This window comes from Astyanax mexicanus, chromosome 25, assembly GCF_023375975.1.
Source record: "Astyanax mexicanus isolate ESR-SI-001 chromosome 25, AstMex3_surface, whole genome shotgun sequence".
NCBI classification, from domain to species: domain Eukaryota; kingdom Metazoa; phylum Chordata; class Actinopteri; order Characiformes; family Acestrorhamphidae; genus Astyanax; species Astyanax mexicanus.
In genome coordinates, this window is record NC_064432.1 from 9,161,055 (window position 1) to 9,183,468 (window position 22,414).

A 22,414-nucleotide genomic window follows, 5' to 3' on the forward strand; every position below is an offset into this window, starting at 1 on the left:
GTCGAAAAAGGTGGCGTAAATGTAAATATACAAATATACAACAGAATTGACATGCCAATACTGATACCTCATCAGTTTTTTTTCATATATGTATTTAATTCAGACATTGCACGCATATTTTCTTCTAACAACAGTAAATGTAAAGTGGAGTAACATGTTTAGGTTGTAAAGTGACCTTTACTTGGATGTATCTAATAATAAACAGAAGTACAGAATAGAACGGTTTATTTGTGATTAAAGGTAATCCCATAAATGTTGTTCTAAGAGACTATAAGGTGGGCTTTGATTCATATAAGGACATGTGTCCCCCCAATATCAAACCCGCTCCCACGCCCTTATCAGCAGGAGACACTTTTATTGATATTTATGGAAAAAGAAAACAGAAGTTTGACCTGTCTATTCTTAAGTGTTTTAACCTAAAATAAACCTGCTGAATATAAAAACCAAACCTCCACTCAATCAGAGATTTCTAGGGGTGATTTCTGTCTTAGCAACAATCTTCACTCAGCATTTTTAACACGTTTCCCCTCAATAATGCAGCCAGTAGAGCACTTGAGAAGGGTAATGCTGCAGGCCGGAGCACCAGTGGGCGTGGCTAAAGGGCGGTGCATGTGTCAATCATTTTCGACTGCAGCCAATCAGATACTACACTTTCGTTGTCAATCACTTTTTGTTAAGCCAATCCTCAGACAGACCAAGCTGTCCATCATTTTTTACTGCAGCCAATCACCTTAACAGATCTGTCAAAAGAAGGCGGAAACTGCGTTACTACTGGTTAAACGTAGCGCGATTTAAACTTCTGAACAGCGGTGAAGCTGAATGTGTATAAGTATTTTACAAAATACTATATTAACAGTTTAAACACATCTATGTGCTACTGTAGTTAGTCCTGCCTATATGCCGCTCTTAAACAGAAGTAACTGAATGAAAACGTTAGAAAAGCCCTGACTTTAGATATTTTTAAATCAAAGATTAAAATACTCGTTTTTCTGGAATGGCACTCGTGATTTTTTATCTTTATTGCAGTAATTCCAAAATTTCCCCTCAGGGATCAATAAAGTGTCTGTCTGTCTTGCATTAAATCGTGTATACACAATATATACACACACACACACACACACATACGTATACACGATTTAATGCAATTACTGCAATAAAGGAAAAAAATCACGAAAGTGCCATTCCAGAAAAACGAGTATTTTAATCTTTGATTTGAAAATATCTAAAGTCAGGGCTTTTCTAACGTTTTCATTCAGTTTCTTCTGTTTAAGAGCGGCATATAGGCAGGACTAACTACAATAGCACATAAATGTGTTTATTATTTATGTATTTTGTAAAATACTTATACACATTCAGCTTCACCGCTGTTCAGAAGTTTAAATCGCGCTACGTTTAACCGGTAGCAACGCAGTTCCCGCCTTCTTTTAAAAGATCTGTTAAGGTCATTGGCTGCAGTAAAAAATGATGGACAGCTTGGTCTATCTGAGGATTGGCTTAATAAAAAGTGATTGACAACGAAAGTGTAGTATCTGATTGGCTGCAGTCGAAAATGATTGACAGACGGGCTCCCGAGAAGGTTTTCTGAACTGGGTTAGTGATTAATTGCAGTTTTTAATCACTTTATTAGGAACACCATTCAAACACTGGTTTGAGGTTAAACTGGTACAGAGTTGTGCCACTAAATCATTCCACATCGTTACACTATGGAGTTACATTTAATCCACAACGTGTTGTACTCACAAAGAGCGATTTGAAGGTGTTCATCAAGTGCAAATATAAAAACAGTCTAAGTGCATTCAGTTCCATATTCAGATGCAGTAATTTGTTTTTTTGTCTACACTTCCACTTTTTATTCATTCGGATCATTTTTTTTAGTTTTCTACGTTCAAACTTTTATCAGTGTTGTTGCACTGAAAACAGAATCACAGCTTTCCATTAAATCTGTATCTTACCTGTAAAGTCTGAATTGTACGTTCTTTCAGGTTAACTCGCACATTTGTGTCTCATTTCTTTCTGCCAGCTCTGTTTCACATCTCTCAGAATTGTAATCATATAAACCAGAGAAGAGAGTTAAAATGTTTTACGGTGAAAAGCATCAAACACTTGTGACCCAGAAGTGACCACAGGTGTTTTCTCATAATGCATTGCTTTTGTGTTTCATCCATAGATAAAGCAGTTAGAGACGGGTGGATCTACTTCAGCTCCAGTCTTTACTACGTCTCTACTGAGAATAAGAACTGGACTGAGAGCAGAAACGACTGCAGAGAGAGAGGATCAGACCTGGTGATCATCAACAGCAGAGAAGAACAGGTGAGAGAGAGAGAGAGAGAGAGAGAGAGAGAGAGAGAGAGAGAGAGAGAGAGAGAGAGAGAGAGATGTTTAAAACTGTTTAGTAATGTTTATCGCAGCAGTAAGAGTTTATTTAACTGTAAAGCACTGTAAAACTACATACATTTTCTGACAGTTTTTTGTTTCTACTCCCTCTGTTCATTTTTTTAGCTCCACTGATCATAAACACTGGGAAAACGTAAATCACGCATCGGATCTCGATGAAAGAAAGGTTGAGAAGAGAAGTTAAAAATCTTCTCTGATATAAATTGTGTAATTAGTTGAGAACAAAATGAAAACAACCACTGAAATCATAGCCTCATCCACTTTCTGTGAAGATTGAAGAACAGGGTGAAAGTAGGATAATAAATTATGTAGAGAAATAGAGGGACTACTGTCTGTAATGATAGAACTACAGTGTCCTATATGATCAGTGCAGCTAATAAGACGGACTGTGGACTGTGTTTAAAACACAAATTCAGTGAAGAAGAGTCCAGTCAGAAGAACTGAGTTAGAAGAATATGATTAGAAGAACACAATTGAACACAGTTAGAAGAGCACAGTTAAGTGCTGTTGATCTCACAGGTTTCCTACAGGTGGAAGAGTGCTGGTTCTTATAGAATAATTTTAAATGCTCAAATGATGACATGTCTTCAACAGGTCTTCATTAACACATTGAGAAAAGGTCAGTGGGTTTGGATTGGTCTGAGTGACTCTGAAACAGAGGGGGTCTGGAAATGGGTGGACGGATCAGAACTGATCACTGGGTAAGAGACTCCTGAACTGAACTCTGATCATGATGCAGTTACTGACTCTCACTCCTCACTGCTCTGATAAACACTCTGATACTCTCCTTCTCTCTGATAGGTTCTGGAAAACTGGACAACCCGATAATTACGAAGATGAGGACTGTGGTTTATACGGCTTTGGGTCTGATTGTGTGAATAACTGGAATGATTATGCCTGTTATCATCAGTTGGTTTGGATGTGTGAAAAGAGAATATAAAGAGTAGATATTGTGTGAGAAGTGTGTAATATTCCCTTTTTGTTACTCCTGAATAACTTCTCTTTTTAAAAGTGTTTAATTAAATAAAGACAAAAACAAGAATCTGCTGAAAACAGGAGTGTTCTATAAAGACTCATTTCACTGTTATTCATTCTGATTAATCTTAGTCATACACAGTTTTTACTTTTTGTGAAAAATCTCAATCACAAATTTTGTGCAGTACAAGAATATGTTTAATCCGTTTTTGGGAAACCAACCCGTTATGTTAAAATGTTTTTGGACATCCCTCCTAATGAATGCATTGACTTACTTTAAACTGCTGACACAGACGTGCAAATGCACACACTCCGTAAGTGCACAGCAACTGAACTTAATAATTTATTCCAAATTTTAATTAAATTTCTACACAATTTGTAAGTCCAATACCCAATCACTAGGCAGTCAACACACTCAGAAGAAAGCACCAGATTCCCAGATCTGATACATCAGCCAACAGACACCTGTGTTAACACACACACACACAGCGACTTGTTCTCTCTCAGACTCCAGTTTCTGAGGGTGATGCAGTTACTAAATGTAAATGCACTCTTTAGCGCTCTGCTTTAGTTTAAACCATTTAAATCCAATTATACACAAGTTAATTAACATGGAGCCACACACTCAGCACACAGCAGCACAAACCATTCTCCTACCGTCTCTCTACAGCTGAACTGGTCCAGATCCTCACTAAACTCCAAACCCAGCCTTTATCTCAGGGTGGAGCTTCTGAAAACCTTCATTAGAGCATCAATATCCAAACTGTACAAACTGTAACTGTGCTCATGTGCTGGATGTGTGATTATAATAATAAACAGGTTTTCAGAGACGCAGAGCAGAGAACCCTCTTTCAGATGAAGCGTCTCAGACTGAACGATCGAGACAAAGCTTTATGAAGTTTTCAGTTTCTGAGTAAACAGCGCTGGTTAGAGGATGGAGCCGAGACGTATCTGAGACTGTGTCTTTCTCACTGTTACACAGAGAATCGTGGCGGCTCCACCAGCAGAAACCCTTATTCACACTCTACTCTATTTAATTCTACGATATTTTACTGTTAATTATTTTTACAATAAATTACTCCTTTATTTTTATTATCCAGATCTGTCCAGAGACACCACAAATATTAATAAAATATTTTAATCTGTAATTTTACTGCAGACTGTAAATCACTGATCAGCCTCACAGCCTCAGATGCAGAATTTAAGCTGCTGATTGGCTCCCTCTAGTGGGTTAATCATGACGTCACACCCAAACTCAACCTGTTTCTAATCCAGACTGAAGATCCTTACAGGATTATGAAACTCTGAGCAAATACTGATCATAACTGTGGATTTCTTTAATGATTTAGCTCAGATTAGGGTGATCAGATTTGGGTTTCTGAAAAGGAGGACACCTTTTTTTTTTGGTATTTTCTGAATTTCTCTAATATAACAGTTCAGTTCTAATTCTTCATCTTAAAGGTACTTCCTCCTTTAAACAGCTATAACATGCATTTGTATCAGGCTACAAACAGGGCTGCTTTATGAATTCATGCAATGCAACTATGTCTTAAAAGCATTTGGCACTGTTTTACTCTTATTCATTGTGGGCATACCTTTTGCTAATATTACTTTTAAATTTTTTACACTTTACTTTACTAACGTTACTACCTTTTTATGTGCTACACATTCCTGCTCAGTCTGTCCCTCGGTTTCTCTGTCACAAGCCTGCTCTCTTGGTCTGATGCTCAACACTGAAAGTACCACCCAGAGAAAAGGTGTAGAACCATTGGACACACACGTGCTTTCGCTTGTAAACACTAGGGGGTAGAATGGCAAGCCCACGCTTTCTTCTTCACACACACAATGCAAAGTAGATAGATTTGAGGAGAAGGGCGTGACTAATTTGCGATACAGAGAAACCTGGAATGGAGTGGAGTGGAACAGCGTGGCAATTCTAATCACAATGCACTGTACAGTGGGCAGTCAAACAAAATCCCGGACGATTTTGAAATCCCCCCCCGGAACATTTTTGTAGGTCTCAAAAGTAGGACATGTCCGGGAAAAAGAGGACATCTGGTCACCCTAGCTCAGACCAGTATATAAAACTCTATATAGTATATATAGTACAGTATGTATATAATTCTAGTTTAATTAATTATTTACACTTGTGGTGAAAATTGTTGATAGACAGAATAAAATCAAACCTCTGAGTCGTATGTCGAAATGAGTAACAAGCTTTATTGAGAGTTAGATACACAGAGATACAAAGGTCTGTGATTCCTAGCTCAGAGCTCTGTAAGGTCTGTAGCAGTTTTTTTTATATCTTCCCTCAGCATCCTTTCATGGTTACAAACATGAATCAGCATTCAGAGATATATCATAGACTTCCCTTATATGGCAATCGCACTCAACACATTTACTATTTCTACCGCAACACATAGTTTGAGTTCAACAACAACTGTTTTCCTGTCTAAGAAAAGGGCCTAGGCTGTCTGCCACTACTCTCACTTCCTCTTTCCACAGAGAGGAAGCTGTTATCTTTATAATTCACCTGTAACAGCTGGTACTGAGCAGTGAATGAACGTGTAAGTATTGCTGAAATGCAGTTAAAAATACAAGGAACCAAGCACATAGTAGATCCTGATGGAGAAACTACAGTTAAATACATATTGCTTAACTTTGGATTAAACCTGGGTCCCGATGGGTCACAATCCGGGCGATGGGGCTTAGAGGCTTGAAAGCTTCTATACCATCGGGGCAGCTGTCCTGTTAGCAAATATTCTTGGGAAAAATTCAACATGTGTTCTATCCCCTATCAATTCACAGTCTGACCTATTCTATATTAGTAGAACAGCTGTGGTGTTATCTGGGGGGGGAGGGGGGTGGTGGTGTGGAATGGAATCCATGGGATAGCAATGAATGAGACACCAAGCAGTGTCTGTCTGGGTGGACAGTGTTTGCCGTCGCCTCTGTCACCTTGCATTTCAGCGGCCTCCCAGGCTCCTAGCGAGGAACCCAGGCAGGCACGAAGTATGATGATCCGCATGCTGGAGCTGTTTCTTAGGGTGTGATCCAGGCCATACAGACTCGCCTAGAATCCCTGGTTTCCACACCTCGGGGCAGGTAACCTTAGCCTTTTCTTGACCCTTCGGTATTTGGAGTGCGAGCACGCCCTATCGCACTCGTCCTACACCTGTCAGGCTTGAGGATACCTTAAACGAGTGTGGTCCCTATACTAGGTCGCTTGGAGTGTGTGGTGAACGCAAGTGCCTCTTCCCTCTGTCTTTTACCACCGTGTGGGTGGTTAGGAGGACTTGGTGTGGTCCTTCACCAGCACCCAGCTCCCCTGGCGGGATCTCGTGGAAAGCCTGGTCGGCTGCTTCCGGAAGTGCTGCTTCCACCTGTTTAGACACAAAAGAGAGTGTGTCGTGGAGATCGACAAAATGTGTTACAAGTGGGTGGTCAAGGAGGTGATTATCGAGGGGCGGGGGCCCTATCCCTACGTTTGGTGGTCTGCCAAAAACTCAAGAGATCTCAAGAGCGCTCAGGCATGGGTTCTGGCTTGGATTTTGGTCCTGCTCTACTTCAAAACCAGAGGTAATACCTTAACCCAATTTAACCCAGTTTGTTGTGCCAATTTAGCTTGAGATTCGTTAAGGCAGACGCCATCTCGGGATAGTTTCCTGTAGGAACAGCTTGGCTACTGCTACTCCATCCTGTGTACCTGTAGGGAAAGCTTTAACCCATTTGCTGAACATACATATGTAGACCAAGAGAAACCTTTTTCCTATCAGCTGGTTTAAGCTCTTTGAAGTCTATCTGCCAGTGTTGAACTGGTTCTGTGGGTGGGGGATGTCCCACTGGTGTGTCAGACGGTGGTTTGGTCTGTCTGTGTGTGTTTTGGGCACAAATCATGCAGGATGAACAAAAATTTTGAGTGAGATTATAGATTCCAGGTGCATAAGGCTTTGATAGCCGGGTTTCATTACTGGGAAGATTGGTGTTCGGATTGGTGAATCTGGGCATGGCACTATGACCCCTGCCTCAAGGAGAGCTTGAAACACGGGTCCAATGCCTTCGATTGCCTCAGGTTTTAAAGGATACTGAGCTTGTCTAGTCCTATAGGAAGACTTTGGTGAAATGGACACTGGTTCACAATCTTTTATTAGACCCACATCATGCTTACTAGTGGCCCACCGCTGAGGAGGAAGTGAAACTAGTTCTTGTTCCTCTTCTTCTGTGAGTGAGACTGCCTGCACGAGTGGAGCTGGCCAAAAAAGCTCCACAGTGGGCTCTGCCCTCAAATGGTAATTAAAGGGGTGCCTCCATGTTCTGGTGGAGGCCCTGTACTGCATGTCAGGGCACTCCGTGTTCACCCAATCTTTAGCCCTGGCCACCCGTTAAGCCCATGGACCAAGGTCCTTCCATGGGACGGTGCATCTACTTCTGGCCAGGGAGATCATTTGACATACTGGTCGGTTGTCTTTCCGGAGCCCTGGGCCTGATCTTGGCAGTTCCAAGCAAAATGTTCATATTTTCCACAGGTGTAGCATCGGTTAGTCCAGTAATCTCCTTCTTCGAAGACTTGTTGCTGCTGCTGGCTTGGCTGGGAAGCTGGCCAATTGCCAGCAAATCTATCTCTCCCAGTGCCTCTGCCACTGCCTTGACCCCTCCTTGCTCTACCATCGTCAACATGTTGTAATCCAACATGTCTGCCCGCATTTTGTTCAAGGTTGGGCAACATCCAGTCACCTGGATGTTCAGAACCATGCATGGAAATATAAACACATGTAAACATACATAAAGAATTTTTATTCAGATTATTTGGTAATCTCATAAATGTAGTAGTGTATGAGAGATTAAGATCAGCTTTAATAAAAAGAGCATGAGAGCTCTGCTGTTCAGCTTCACCTTCAGGGAAACTGTATATATTTGATGGCACTTGGGTACTTCCTTTATTAAAACCACTTTTGTAGTTAAAGTAGGTGAGAGGTGCAGCACTGCTGTACTGTTTCCACAGAGACGCAGTAATTCAGTGTTTCAGTCTTTTAGAGATTAGACATGTCTCTGAGTGTTTATGAGGATCTGATCTACTTTGAGGAGCTGAACAGAGCAGATCGAGACGAGATAACGGTGGTTATATATGAGAGTTCAGACTCTGTTAGAGGCCTCGACCCTGACACTGAGGTGGAGGACGCCAACATGATGAGGATCCTGAAAAGACAAAAAGCAGGTACCATTACTAATTGAATTTTGTATAATAGTAAAAGACTGAGCTGTACTCTATAGAAACTCTCTCTCTCTCTCTCTCTCTCTCTCTATATATATATATATATATATATATGCACTTATTACTATGCCATACCATATGTCTGTCTTTGTTAAAGAGCATAATATAAAGTATTTAAGCATGAAAGCACGTATTTGTAATGTGTCACAGCGTCCTGAATCATTACTACATCTCTGCTGTTTGTAAAAAAAAAACGTGTGAAAATTTGGTAGAGTTGTGATTATTATAGACCGTTTCGATGAGGGAAAACACTAGCAAAGCTACTGCACATGTCTGTTCCTTCGATGCTTGCGGTGGAGCTGTTTTCAAATATTCAGCTGTCAAAATGACGATCGCATATTTCGCAAATCTCCAGAACACAGAGCAAACACGCTATGGTCAGAAATGAATAATTAATGATCAAACCTCTTCTCCTGATCATTTTGATAAGGATTGAAGAGGGAAGTGACCTACCCAGATGTGTATCACTACCTTGCTGAAACGGAGTGTGTTTACACCAGGGAGGCAGTGAAAGCGTACCGCACTTTGGACGCATATAATTACCTTCTTAGTGGAAAAGTTGGGAATATTTGTTCCTATAGAAGAAAAGGCATCACTAGAGTGTATGGTGAAGTTGTAGCAAGTCAAACGCTATCCAACACGCACTCTGCATGGTTTGTAGCTCAGAAGGAGGGAGAAGTTGTGAGCGGACACTGTAACTGCATGGCAGGTTAGCAGTGTGAAAAACGAAAGCACGCGTATTTACTATGGAGAACCAAAAAGGACATATTTATAAATAAATAAATGCAATAAATGTAGAAATAAATAAATGAATTAATAAATATATAAATGTTGAAATAAATAAATATATACATACATAAATAAATGCACGTATAAATAATTGTATAGGTAAATAAATAAATATGTGGAAATGTGGAAATAAATGAATAAATAAATGTAGAAATGTTAAAATAAATGAATGAAAAAATAAATAATTGTATAGGTAAATAAATAAATGAATAAATAAATAAATGTTGAAATAAAAAAATACATGCATAAATAATTGTATACAATTATTTATGCATGTATTTGTTTTATTTCAACATTTATTTATTTATTCATTTATTTAATTATATATTTATTTATATGTGCATTTATTTATTTATACTTATGTAATTTTTGGTCCTCCATAGTTTACTTGTTTGAAGAACAATTTGAAAATCTGCTTCTTAATGACCTGATTTTCAATGTTTGTGACTCTCAGATTAGGTGAAGTTTGCAGTCATGTTGCAGCAGTTATTGTGGCTGTGGAACAGTGTGTAAGGGAAGGTTTAAATTAAATTACGTCCACTGTTATGAACGCTGTTTACCGCTAAACGGAGGTGTCCCAGGAACAGCTACGTCACTTCCTACGCTCATGAATATTCATCTGAAACGGTCTATAGGTTTATTAAACTCCTTCCTCAGTGTAAATAAATCCACAGGGGGGCGCATGGTTGCCGACTCTAAAATGGCGGCCACGCTGACACGCCAGCTCCAATAGACCAATAGACGACCACCTTTCGACACGCCCACAACTCCGAGCTGCAGAGACCCACGTCTCAACAACAGGACAGATAAATTAATATTTTAACCAGGAGATGGCAGCTACGTCCCATTTCTCAAACTACACACCTTCTCTTTTATTGCACTACTGATATTGTATGAAATTCAGATACACTATAGGACGCCTTGTTATATTTATTAAAATAGCTACAATCTCTTAATCTAACTAACTGACAACCGACTGTGTGTGCAGGGTCAAAGCTTCATCTTCTAGACGTGTAGTAGTTGGAACATAGTCTGTGCTGTTAGCCCGTTAGCTAACATTAACTAACTTAGACGTCCGTCAAGTACTTTATCATCAATACTTGGTTTAATTCAGAAACTGCTGTACTGAGCTCATCTGTCTGATACTCAATGTATCTGTACTAGAAGTTAGCTTAGCAAGCGAGCTTCAGAACCAACACCACCGAAAAAAACTTCTGTCCGTCCAGTCTCTCCATCATTCTCGTCTAAAAGTTTATGAATGGAGTTTCAGTTAGAGATAGACGAGAGTATGTTCTGTGGTGAACAGAATGTTACCTCTTATGTTAACTAAGAGAATTCCTCCAAATCTCTGTGTTAAACATGTTTTAATCATCAGACTGATGGTTTAACATTTACTGGAGGACTAAATTAACTGTGTGTGCAGACTTGACTTAGTCTGTAAACAAACTGAACTTTGTATCTGATCATTCTTTAGTGTAAAAATAACCCACAATTCACATCACCTTGCCATGAGCACACTGACCAGTGTTCAGTTTCACCACTTACACAGGTGTGGATGTTCCCAAGCTGTTCCCTGAGGCAACCCTTCATGATCAATTTATATAATGATATCCCATGACTTTTGGCATATCAGTGTATTTATTATTTCTATGAGTAAAGTTCTTGTATCTGTGTTTCCTCATAGAGAGTCGCTCTGCAGGAAGCAGACGCTACAGACTGGCTGCAGTGGGTCTGGGTCTGCTGTGTGTTCTCCTGCTGACTGCCATCACAGTGCTGTGGATCCAGTTCAACCACCTGACTGCAGAGAGAGACCAGTTACAGACCAGTAACCCCAACCTGACTGCAGAGAGAGACCAGTTACAGACCAGTTACACCAAGCTGACTGCACAGAGAGACCAGTTACAGACCAGTTACGCCAACCTGGCTGCAGAGAGAGACCAGTTACAGACCAGTTACACCAAGCTGACTGCAGAGAGAGACCAGTTACAGACCAGAACCACCAACCTGGCTGCAGAGAGAGACCAGTTACAGACCAGTTACACCAAGCTGACTGCAGAGAGAGACCAGTTACAGACCAGAACCACCAAACTGACTGCAGAGAGAGACCAGTTACAGACCAGTTACACCAACCTGGCTGCAGAGAGAGACCAGTTACAGACCAGTTACACCAAGCTGACTGCACAGAGAGACCAGTTACAGACCAGTTACACCAACCTGGCTGCAGAGAGAGACCAGTTACAGACCAGAACCACCAACCTGGCTGCAGAGAGAGACCAGTTACAGACCAGAACCACCAACCTGGCTGCAGAGAGAGACCAGTTACAGACCAGAACCACCAAACTGACTGCAGAGAGAGACCAGTTACAGACCAGTTACACCAAGCTGACTGCAGAGAGAGACCAGTTACAGGCAGAGAGAGATGATCTCCCGAGAAGGTGTTCTGAACTGGGTTAGTAATTCTTACACTTCTTAATCACTTTATTAGGAACACCAGTCTAACAGTTTTATCACCAGTCTTCCAAACTTTTATCAGTGTTGTTTGCACTGAAACCATAACCGTACATCACTACCGTAAAATGTTCCATTAAATCTGTATCTTACCTGTAAAGTCTGAATTGTACGTTCTTTCAGGTTAACTCACACATTTGTGTCTCATTTCTTTCTGGCAGCTCTGTTTCACATCTCTCAGAATCATAATCATATAAACCAGAGAAGAGAGTTAAAAAGTATTTTTCTGTGAAGAGCATCAAGACATCTTGACCTAGAAGTGACCACAGGTGTTTTCTCATAATGCATTGCTTTTGTGTTTCATCCATAGATAAAGCAGTTAGAGACGGGTGGATCTACTTCAGCTCCAGTCTTTACTATGTCTCTACTGAGGAGAAGAGCTGGAGTGAGAGCAGAAACGACTGCAGAAAGAGAGGATCAGACCTGGTGATCATCAACAGCAGAGAAGAACAGGTGAGAGAGAGAGAGAGAGAGAGAGAGAGAGAGAGAGAGAGAGAGAGAGGTATTAAACTGTTTAGTAATGTTTATCGCAGCAGTAAGAGTTTATTTACCTGTAAAGCACTGTAAAACTACATAGTCCTGTTTAAATTTTCTGCAGTTTTTTGTTTCTACACCCACTGTTAATTTTTTTAGCTCCACTGATCATAAACACTGGGAAAACGTAAATCACGCATCGGATCTTGATGAAAGAAAGGTTGAGAAGACAAGTTAAAAATCTTTACTGATATAAATTATGTAATTAGTTGAGAACAAAATGAAAACAACCACTGAAATCATAGCCTCATCCACTTTCTGTGAAGATTGAAGAACAGGGTGAAAGTAGGATAATAAATTATGTAGAGAAATAGAGGGACTACTGTCTGTAATGATAGAACTACAGTGTCCTATATGATCAGTGCAGCTAATAAGACGGACTGTGGACTGTGTTTAAAACACAAATTCAGTGAAGAAGAGTCCAGTCAGAAGAACTGAGTTAGAAGAATATGATTAGAAGAACACAATTGAACACAGTTAGAAGAGCACAGTTAAGTGCTGTTGATCTCACAGGTTTCCTACAGGTGGAAGAGTGCTGGTTCTTATAGAATAATTTTAAATGCTCAAATGATGACATGTCTTCAACAGGTCTTCATTAACACATTGAGAAAAGATCAGTGGGTTTGGATTGGTCTGAGTGACGGTGAAACAGAGGGGGTCTGGAAATGGGTGGACGGATCAGAACTGATCACTGGGTAAGAGACTCCTGAACTGAACTCTGATCATGATGCAGTTACTGACTCTCACTCCTCACTGCTCTGATAAACACTCTGATACTCTCCTTCTTTCTGATAGGTTCTGGAGAACTGGAGAACCCAACAGTTACGGAGATGAGGACTGTGGTTTAACTGACATTGTTTCTGATCCTGTGAAGACCTGGGCTGATTATCCCTGTAATCGTCAGTTTGTTTGGATCTGTGAAAAGAGAATATAAAGAGTAGATATTGTGTGAGAAGTGTGTAATATTCCCTTTTTGTTACTCCTGAATAACTTCTCTTTTTAAAAGTGTTTAATTAAATAAAGACAAAAACAAGAATCTGCTGAAAACAGGAGTGTTCTATAAAGACTCATTTCACTGTTATTCATTCTGATTAATTTTAGTCATACACAGTTTTTACTTTTAGTGAAAAATCTCAATCACAATTTTTGTGTAGTACAAGAATATGCTTAACCTCTTTTTGGGAAATCAACCCATTATGTTAAAATGTTTTTGGACATCCCTCCTAATGAATGCATTCAGTTCCTTTAAACTGCTGACACAGACGTGCAAATGCACACACTCGGTAAGTGCACAGCAACTGAACTTAATAATTTATTCCAAATTTTACTCCAATTTCTTCGCAATTTGTAAGTCCAATACCCAATCACTAGGCAGTCAACACACTCAGAAGAAAGCACCAGATCCCCAGATCTGATACATCAGCCAACAGACACCTGAGCTGAAAACACAGACAATTGTTCTCTCTCGGACTCCGGCTGCTGATGGTGATACAGCTACTGAATGTACATACCCTCCTTAACACTCTGCTTTAGGTCAGACCCTTAAAACCTGTATAACTTCCAATAACAACTACAAAAACATCCTATTATACACAAGCTAATTAACATGGAGTCACACACTCAGCACAGCAGCAGCTCAAACCATTCTCCTACCGTCTCTCTGCAGCTGAACTGGTCCAGATCCTCACTAAACCCCAAACCCAGCCTTTATCTCAGGGTGGAGCTTCTGAAAACCTTCATTAGAGCATCAATATCCAAACTGTACAAACTGTAACTGTGATCATGTGCTGGATGTGTGATTATAATAATAAACAGGTTTTCAGAGACGCAGAGCAGAGAACCCTCTTTCAGATGAAGCGTCTCAGACTGAACGATCGAGACAAAGCTTTATGAAGTTTTCAGTTTCTGAGTAAACAGCGCTGGTTAGAGGATGGAGCTGAGACGTATCTGAGACTGTGTCTTTCTCACTGTTACACAGAGAATCGTGGCGGCTCCACCAGCAGAAACACTTATTCACCCTCTACTCCGTATTTAATTCTAAGATATTTTCCGGTAATTATTTTTACAATAAATGACTCCTTTATTTTTTATTCAGACCTGTCCAGAGACACCACAAAGGTTAATTAAATATTTTAATCTGTAATTTTACTGCAGACTGTGAATCACCGACCAGCCTCACAGCCTCAGATCCAGCATTGAAGCTGCTGATTGGCTCCCTCTAGTGGAATTATCATGACGTCACACCCAAACTGAACGTGTTTCTAATGAGTTATAAGTTTTTTGTTTTCTGAATGGAACAGTTGATAGAGAAACAAACTGCTGCTGCTGATCAGTGTGAGAAACAGTGGATAAAACACTCATTAGAAATGTGGAGTGATGGATGAACTGGACTTTCAGAACCGTGCATATGAATATAAACAGAAACATAGGAAGTTATACTCAAGTTATATTATATTATATTATATAAGAAGTACAGTTTATGAGGGTCAGAAGCAGCTTTGTTCATGAGCGTGAGAACAGCATTTACAATCAACCACACTGTCTAAAGAGGATGGCATTTGGTACCTAGTCATTTCCTGTATTAAAACCACTAATGTCGTTTATGTAGGTTAGCAGTGCAGCACTGCTGTAGTGTTTCTACAGAGACGCAGTAATTCAGTGTTTCAGTCTTTTAGAGATTAGACATGTCTCTGAGTGTTTATGAGGATCTGATCTACTTTGAGGAGCTGAACAGAGCAGATCGAGACGAGATAACGGTGGTTATATATGAGAGTTCAGAAGCTGTTAGAGGCCTCGACCCCGACACTGAGGTGGAGGACTTGAAAAGGAATAAATGGACACAACAAGCAGGTACCATTACTAATTATAGAAACATTGAATTTTGTATAACAGTAAAAAAAAAACTGAGCTGTACTCTGTTTAAAATCTACTCTTTGTGATATTTTAACTGTTTTCTGGTGATGATAAAGAACAAGCAGCAGAATTACTACACTGAAGCTATCAGATCACCACTGTATTGTGTTGTAGAGAATATCAGTAAATTACAGGTTCTTGGGAAGTTCTCAGTAAACTCAGGTATCTCATACTGATAAAAGTGTACTTGACAGCAGTGACACATGTATGGTAGTTGTGTAAGAGTGTATGGTGCTGGTACAAGTGTATCAGACACTGGTTAAGAAAAGCCTACGAAAGAAAGGTTTTCAACCAAGAGGTCAGAAACCAGTGAAATGTGGGTGTGAGAAAGGTGGACTTGATGAACTTGTTAAATTATATACTTTTGTTTATTTTGGACCTGATGAACAGGAAGCAGTAGAGAGAGACACAAACACAGGGACCCAGTGAACTAAAACAGACGTTTATTGAATAAAGTTGCCCTCCACCACACCGAAACAAACCTAAATGAGCATTATAGCTCTTTAGCATTTTTTTTCACCAGGAAGTTGGCACCCCTGACCGGGGCCGAGGCGATGGGGTGGGCCCCTTTTGCCTTGCCCCATGATACCCTCTTCTAGAATTTTACCTACCAGGGTCAAATATAAGGCGTGCCCTGATGTCTGGAGCTAAAAGCCAGAGCTAATGGTGAAAGGTTACAAATATCCTGTCCTCCTACCCAGAGGTTCCTATACTGTTCCCTGAGGTAACCCTCCATGATCAATTTACCTATTGCTGTCCCATGACGTTTGATAAATCAGTGTATTTATTGTTTCTATGATTAAAGTTCATGTATCTGTGTTTCCTCATAGAGAGTCGCTCTGCAGGAAGCAGACGCTACAGACTGGCTGCAGTGGGTCTGGGTCTGCTGTGTGTTCTCCTGCTGACTGCATCACAGTGCTGTGGATCCAGTTCAACCACCTGACTGCAGAGAGAGACCAGTTACAGACCAGTAACACCAACCTGACTGCAGAGAGAGACCAGTTACAGACCAGTAACACCAACCTGACTGCAGAAAGAGACCAGTTACAGACCAGAACCACCAACCTGACTGCAGAGAAAGACCAGTTACAGACCAGTTACACAAACCTGGCTGCAGAGAGAGACCAGTTACAGGCAGAGAGAGACCAGTTACAGGCAGAGAGAGACCAGTTACAGGCAGAGAGAGACCAGTTACAGGCAGAGAGAGACGGGCTCCAGAGAAGGTTTTCTGAACTGGGTTAGTGATTAATTGCAATTTTTAATTACTTTATTAGGAACACCATTCTAACACTGGTTTTGAGGTTGAACTGGGATAGATAGATAGATGGATAGATGGATGAATGGATGGATGGATGGATGTTGTGGTGTCCCAGTAAGTTAGTCAGTGATCCAGGTGACCAGGTGCATATCCAACTCCATCTTGAGCAGCTTGTCTCTAAGTAGTAGGGGCTGGATGGTGTTGAAGGCACTGGAGGCACCACCCCTCTTGTCCAGATGAGAGTGAGCTCTGTGCAGAAAATAGAGGATGGCGTCTTCCACTCCTACCTTCTCGCAGTACGCAAACTGCAGTGGGTCCTCAGCATGGTGGACCTGAGGTCTGAGGTGGTGCAGCAGCAGTCGCTCCATGGTCTTCATCACGTGAAATGTTAAAGTGATCGGCCTGTAGTCATTCAGCTCCTTTGGGTGTGCCTTCTTGGGAACAGGAGTGAGGCAGGTTGTCTTCCCTGTGGCAGGAACCCTCCCTAGACGCAGACTCAGGTTAAACCCATGTTGGAGGAGCTCACCCTGTTGGACAGCACATGCCTTGAGCATTCTGGGGCACACTCTGTCCGGGCCAGCTGCCTTCCTGAGGTGACGTCTCCTCAGCTGTCTCCTGACTTGGTCTGCAGTAAAGGTTGATGAACTGGGGGAACTGATTTGTCTGCCAGCTGATGGTGGTGTTGATGAAGATGGTGGAAGTGAGGGTGATAGTGGTGATGATGAGGAGGATGGTGGAGTTGAGGGTTATGTTGTTGATGACAGAGATGGTGGAGGTCAGGGTGATGGTGGTGGTGATGACGGTGATGGTGGAGGTGAGGGTGATGGTGGACATGATGAAGATGGAGGTGAAAGTAATGGTAGTGATGACACATGGTGGAGGTGAGGGTGATGGCTGATTGGCTGGAGGTCCTGGTGGTGGAGGTGAGGGTGATGGTGGTGATGATTAAGATGGTGGAGGTGAGGGTGATGGTGGCGATGACGGAGATGGTGGAGGTGAGGGTGGTGGTGGTGGTGATGACGGTGATAGTGGAGGTGATGGTGGTGGTGATGACGGAGATGGTGGAGGTGAGGGTGATGGTGGACATGATGAAGATGGAGGTGAAAGTAATGGTAGTGATGACAGATGGTGGAGGTGAGGGTGATGGCTGATTGGCTGGAGGTTCTGGTGGTGGAGGTGAGGGTGATGGTGGTGATGATTAAGATGGTGGTGGTGATGATGGTGTGGTAAATGCTGCAGGAAGAGAGGAGGAGTAGGGGGGTGGCGTTGGTGGTGACAGGGCGGTGGATGCTGCAGAAGGGTAGGAGGAGGGGGCAGCAGGAGCAGGACAGTCAAACCTGTTGTAAAAATGATTAAACCGATTTGCTCTGTCCTCCATCTACTGGATTACCGTTGTTATTCTTGCACCAGTAATGTTTTTCATCTCTGAAACCAGAATCACAACCGTAAAATGTTCCATTAAATCTGTATCTTACCTGTAAAGTCTGAATTGTAGATACGTTCTTTCAGGTTAACTCTGTGTTGTGTCTCATTTCTTTATGAGTTTTGGCAGCTCTGTATTACATCTCTCAGAATCGTAATCATATAGACCAGAGAAGAATGTTAAAAAGCAGTCGTGACCCAGAAGTGACCATATGTGTTTCATCCATAGATAAAGCAGTTAGGGACGGGTGGATCGACTTTAACTCCAGTCTTTACTACGTCTCTACTGAGGAGAAGAGCTGGACTAAGAGCAGAAACGACTGCAGAGAGAGAGGATCAGATCTGGTGATCATCAACAGCAGAGAAGAACAGGTGAGAGAGAGAGAGAGAGAGAGAGAGAGAGTAAGTGTGTATTTACCTGTAAAACACTGTATAACTACTTACATATTATGACCACCTCCTTGTTTCTACACTCACTGTTCATTTTATTTGCTCCACTCGTCATATAAATTGGTAACTCATTGGATCTCAACGAAAAAAAGGTTAAGAAGAGAAGTAGGTAAAAAAAAATCTTACTGATATAAATTGTTTAATTGGTTGAGAAACATGACATAACAGTAAATGGAAACCAAAATCATTAACCCACTGAAATCTGAATTTCTGTGAACAGTTACTCAGAAGTGTGTGTGGGCCCTAAGCTCCTTTATTCACTCCCAGCAACATCTGGGCATGCTCCTGATGGGATGATGAATGGTGTCCTGGGTGATGTCCTTTTTAGGCAATCAGGGAGCTCCTGGACAGTCCGAGATGCAACTTGGTGTCGTCAGATGAGCTGATATATAGAGTGGTATGAAAAAGTTTGGGCGGCCCTGATCATTTTTATGATTATCCTATATAATTGTTGGTTGTTTGGATCAGCAATTGAAGTTAATTATATCGTATAGCAAAAGAACGCAGTGATATTGGAGAAGAGAAATGGATGTTATGGGATTTACAGAAAGTGTGCAATAATTCTTTAAATAAAATTAGGCAGGTGTATAAATTTGGGCACCCCAACAGAAAAAATTACATCAACATTTAGTAGAGCCTCCTTTTGCAGAAATAACAGTCTCTAAACGCTTCATATAGCAATGAGAGTCTGGCTTCTGGTTGATCATCTCTAGTTCATTCAGGTTTGATGGTTTCTAAGCATATATCACACCACAGATTTTCAGTAATATTCAGGTCTCGGGACTGAGATGATCATTCCAGAACGTTGTACTTGTTCCTCTGCATGAATGATTTAGTAGATTGTGAGCAGTGTTTCATGTTTAGGGTCGTTGTCTTGTTGAAGTATCCAGCCCCGGCGCTTTAACTTCAACTTTCTCAATGATTCTTAAACATGGTTCTCAAGAATCTTCTGATATTGACTGAAATCCATGAGACCTTCAACTTTAACTAGATTTCCAGTACCTGCACTAACCACACAACACTACAGCATGATATTTTACATATTTTACTGTGTGTAGCTTTAAGTGTTTGTCTTTGAAATTGGCACCTTATGCCTTTCTCATATTTGGATTCACTTGTCTATGTAGGTCAAGGGTCAATGGGCTTTCCAAACAATTTTTTGTGTTCCAATAATTAGTGATAAAAGTACTCAAATCAATAAAATGACAAGGGTGCCCAAATGTATGCACTTGCCTATTTTTGTTTAAATAACTATTGCACACTTTCTGTAAATCCTATAAACTTAATTTCACTTCTTAAATATCGCCGTGTTCGTCTGCTATATGATTTATTTAACTAGTTGCTGATCTGAACATTTGAATAATTTATAAAGGAAAATCATGAAAATGGTCAGGGGTGCCCAAACTTTTTTATACCACTGTACATTCCCAGAAGGTCTCAGTTGGATTGAGGTCTGGGGAACAGTTAATGCCATCTATGCCTTTATTATTCAGGAACTGCCCACACACTCTGTCCACCTGAGGCCCCACACTGTCCATTTATAGGGCTCTGGCAGTGCTCCTCATGGTCCTCCTCAGATAAAGGAGCAGCTACCAGCTCTTCGTGGGTTCTGTTATCTCTTCCATTCTCTTGAGACTATGCTGGGAGACACAGCAAACATTTTTGTGAGAGGTGGGTTGTTGGAAATGTGTAAGCAGTTATTGTACTTCAACAGGACTTCATTAACACATTGAGAAAAGGTCAGGGGGTTTGGATTGGTCTGAGTGACGCTGAAACAGAGGGGGTCTGGAAATGGGTGGACGGATCAGAACTGATCACTGGGTAAGAGACTCCTGAACTGAACTCTGATCATGATGCAGTTACTGACTCTCACTCCTCACTGCTCTGATAAACACTCTGATACTCTCCTTCTCTCTGATAGGTTCTGGAGACCTGGAGAACCCAACAGCAATGGAGATGAGGACTGTGTTATAACTGACATTGGTTCTGATCCTGTGAATAACTGGAATGACTATCCCTGTAATCGTCAGTTGGTTTGGATCTGTGAAAAGAGAATATAAAGAGTAGATATTGTGGGAGAAGTGTGTAATATTACCTTTTTGTTACTCCTGAATAACTTCTCTTTTTAAAAGTGTTTAATTAAATAAAGACAAAAACAAGAATCTGCTGAAAACAGGAGTGTTCTATAAAGACTCATTTCACTGTTATTCATTCTGATTAATCTTAGTCATACACAGTTTTTACTTTTAGTGAAAAATCTCAATCACAAATGTTGTGAGGGTGATGCAGTTACTAAATATAAATGCATTCTTTAGCACTCACATTCTCAGATCCAGCATTTAAGCTGCTGATTGGCTCCCTCTAGTGGATTTATTATGACATCACACCCACTCAACCCAACCTGTTTCTAATCCTGACTGAAGATCCTGACAGGATTATGAAACTCTGAGCAAATACTGGATTTTCAGAGCTCAGTTTAGTGAATATGTTTCTCTCTGTTTTCTGAATGGAACAGTTGATGTCTTCAGTTCATCTATGAGAGAGAATCAAACTGCTGCTGCTGATCAGTGTGAGAAACAGGGGATAAAACACTCATTAGAAATGTGGAGTGATGGATGAACTGGACGTTCAGAACTGTGCATGGAAATATAAACACAAACATACATAAAGAAGTTACGTGTTGTGATCTCATAAATGCAGTAGTGTATGAGAGATTAAGATCAGCTTTACTAAAGAGCAGGTGGGCTCTGCTGTTTTCACACCTTAAGCTCACACAGGAAACTATACAAGCCACTTGGGCACTTCCTTTATTGTAGTTAAAGTAGCCGAGAGGTGCAGCACTGCTGTAGTGTTTCTACAGAGACGCAGTAATTCAGTGTTTCAGTCTTTTAGAGATTAGACATGTCTCTGAGTGTTGAAGAGTAACTGTTTATTTTACCTTAAGTGTATTGACACATATCTCACAATCATGATTACTTATCTTAGTATCTAAAATTACAGAATCATCGTGTGAAACCTTGTATTTTATATGCATTAACCAATACTCACACTATATTTGATCATTTTTATTACTCAGTGTATTTTACACGCATTTATATAAAAGATTAATCAATAATCACAATATATTCTGCACATATATAGTAAAACATTGTTTGATATGGCATGTGACTAACACAGACTCTATTATATGACAAATTAACCCACATGATACATTTACTAACACATTAACATATAACATATGAGATGTAGCTCAGGCTTGAAGTATTTTGTTTACTGCAGGACCCTAACTAACGGTCATTAATTCGGCTGGTACGGGGCTAAATTGCTACAAAAAAGGCTATTAGATCAAAGCAGCCTTTGGATGAGTGAGTGCCTCCCTAAAAAACCTCTACTTCAAAGCGGGGGGTGACGCACACACACAGATAGTGCCATGAGGTTCCATTCTGGAAGAATACAGTCAAGGTCAAACACTAGTGGTCCAGTCAGACACGTGAAACTTCAGTATTAACACGTGCATGCTAACATGAGATGATTTTAACAACGCCTCATCAACAGGCTTACGTCATTTTGGGTATAAAACATGGAGTCAGATCAGAGGGGGTCAGAACTCTTACTGAGACGGCTGTAACACTGTCTTATATGTATTGGTTCTCCTGAATATTCAGTACTTTGTAATAAATACTTGGTTTGCTTTCAGCTTCACTCCACCTGTCTGACTCTCTCTATCAAACGAACACGCAGGGGAAGTTGTACCCCGGACGAGAGGTGGGAGTAGCCCACCTTTCATTTTCTTTTCTACAACAATTTGGTGACCCGACGACGAGTCTGACGAAGGACAGCATCCGGCACTGATCCACTCACGGCCGAACTTAACAAACCAGGTAAGCAGAGCCTGTTTA

At 40.8% G+C, this 22,414-nt stretch overlaps 1 protein-coding gene across 1 annotated transcript; it reads left to right on the forward strand.

The window, feature by feature from the left end:
- Positions 1 to 8,412: 8,412 nt before the first annotated feature.
- On the forward strand, positions 8,413 to 20,611 carry LOC111190349 (C-type lectin domain family 17, member A-like). The gene is made up of 8 exons (XM_049472696.1): positions 8,413 to 8,584; positions 9,072 to 9,199; positions 11,099 to 11,339; positions 16,587 to 16,622; positions 18,237 to 18,252; positions 18,308 to 18,437; positions 20,230 to 20,336; positions 20,437 to 20,611. The coding sequence occupies exons 1-8, from the start codon at positions 8,413 to 8,415 to the stop codon at positions 20,573 to 20,575; spliced, it is 969 nt and encodes a 322-aa protein (XP_049328653.1). The 3' UTR covers positions 20,576 to 20,611.
- Positions 20,612 to 22,414: the final 1,803 nt, after the last annotated feature.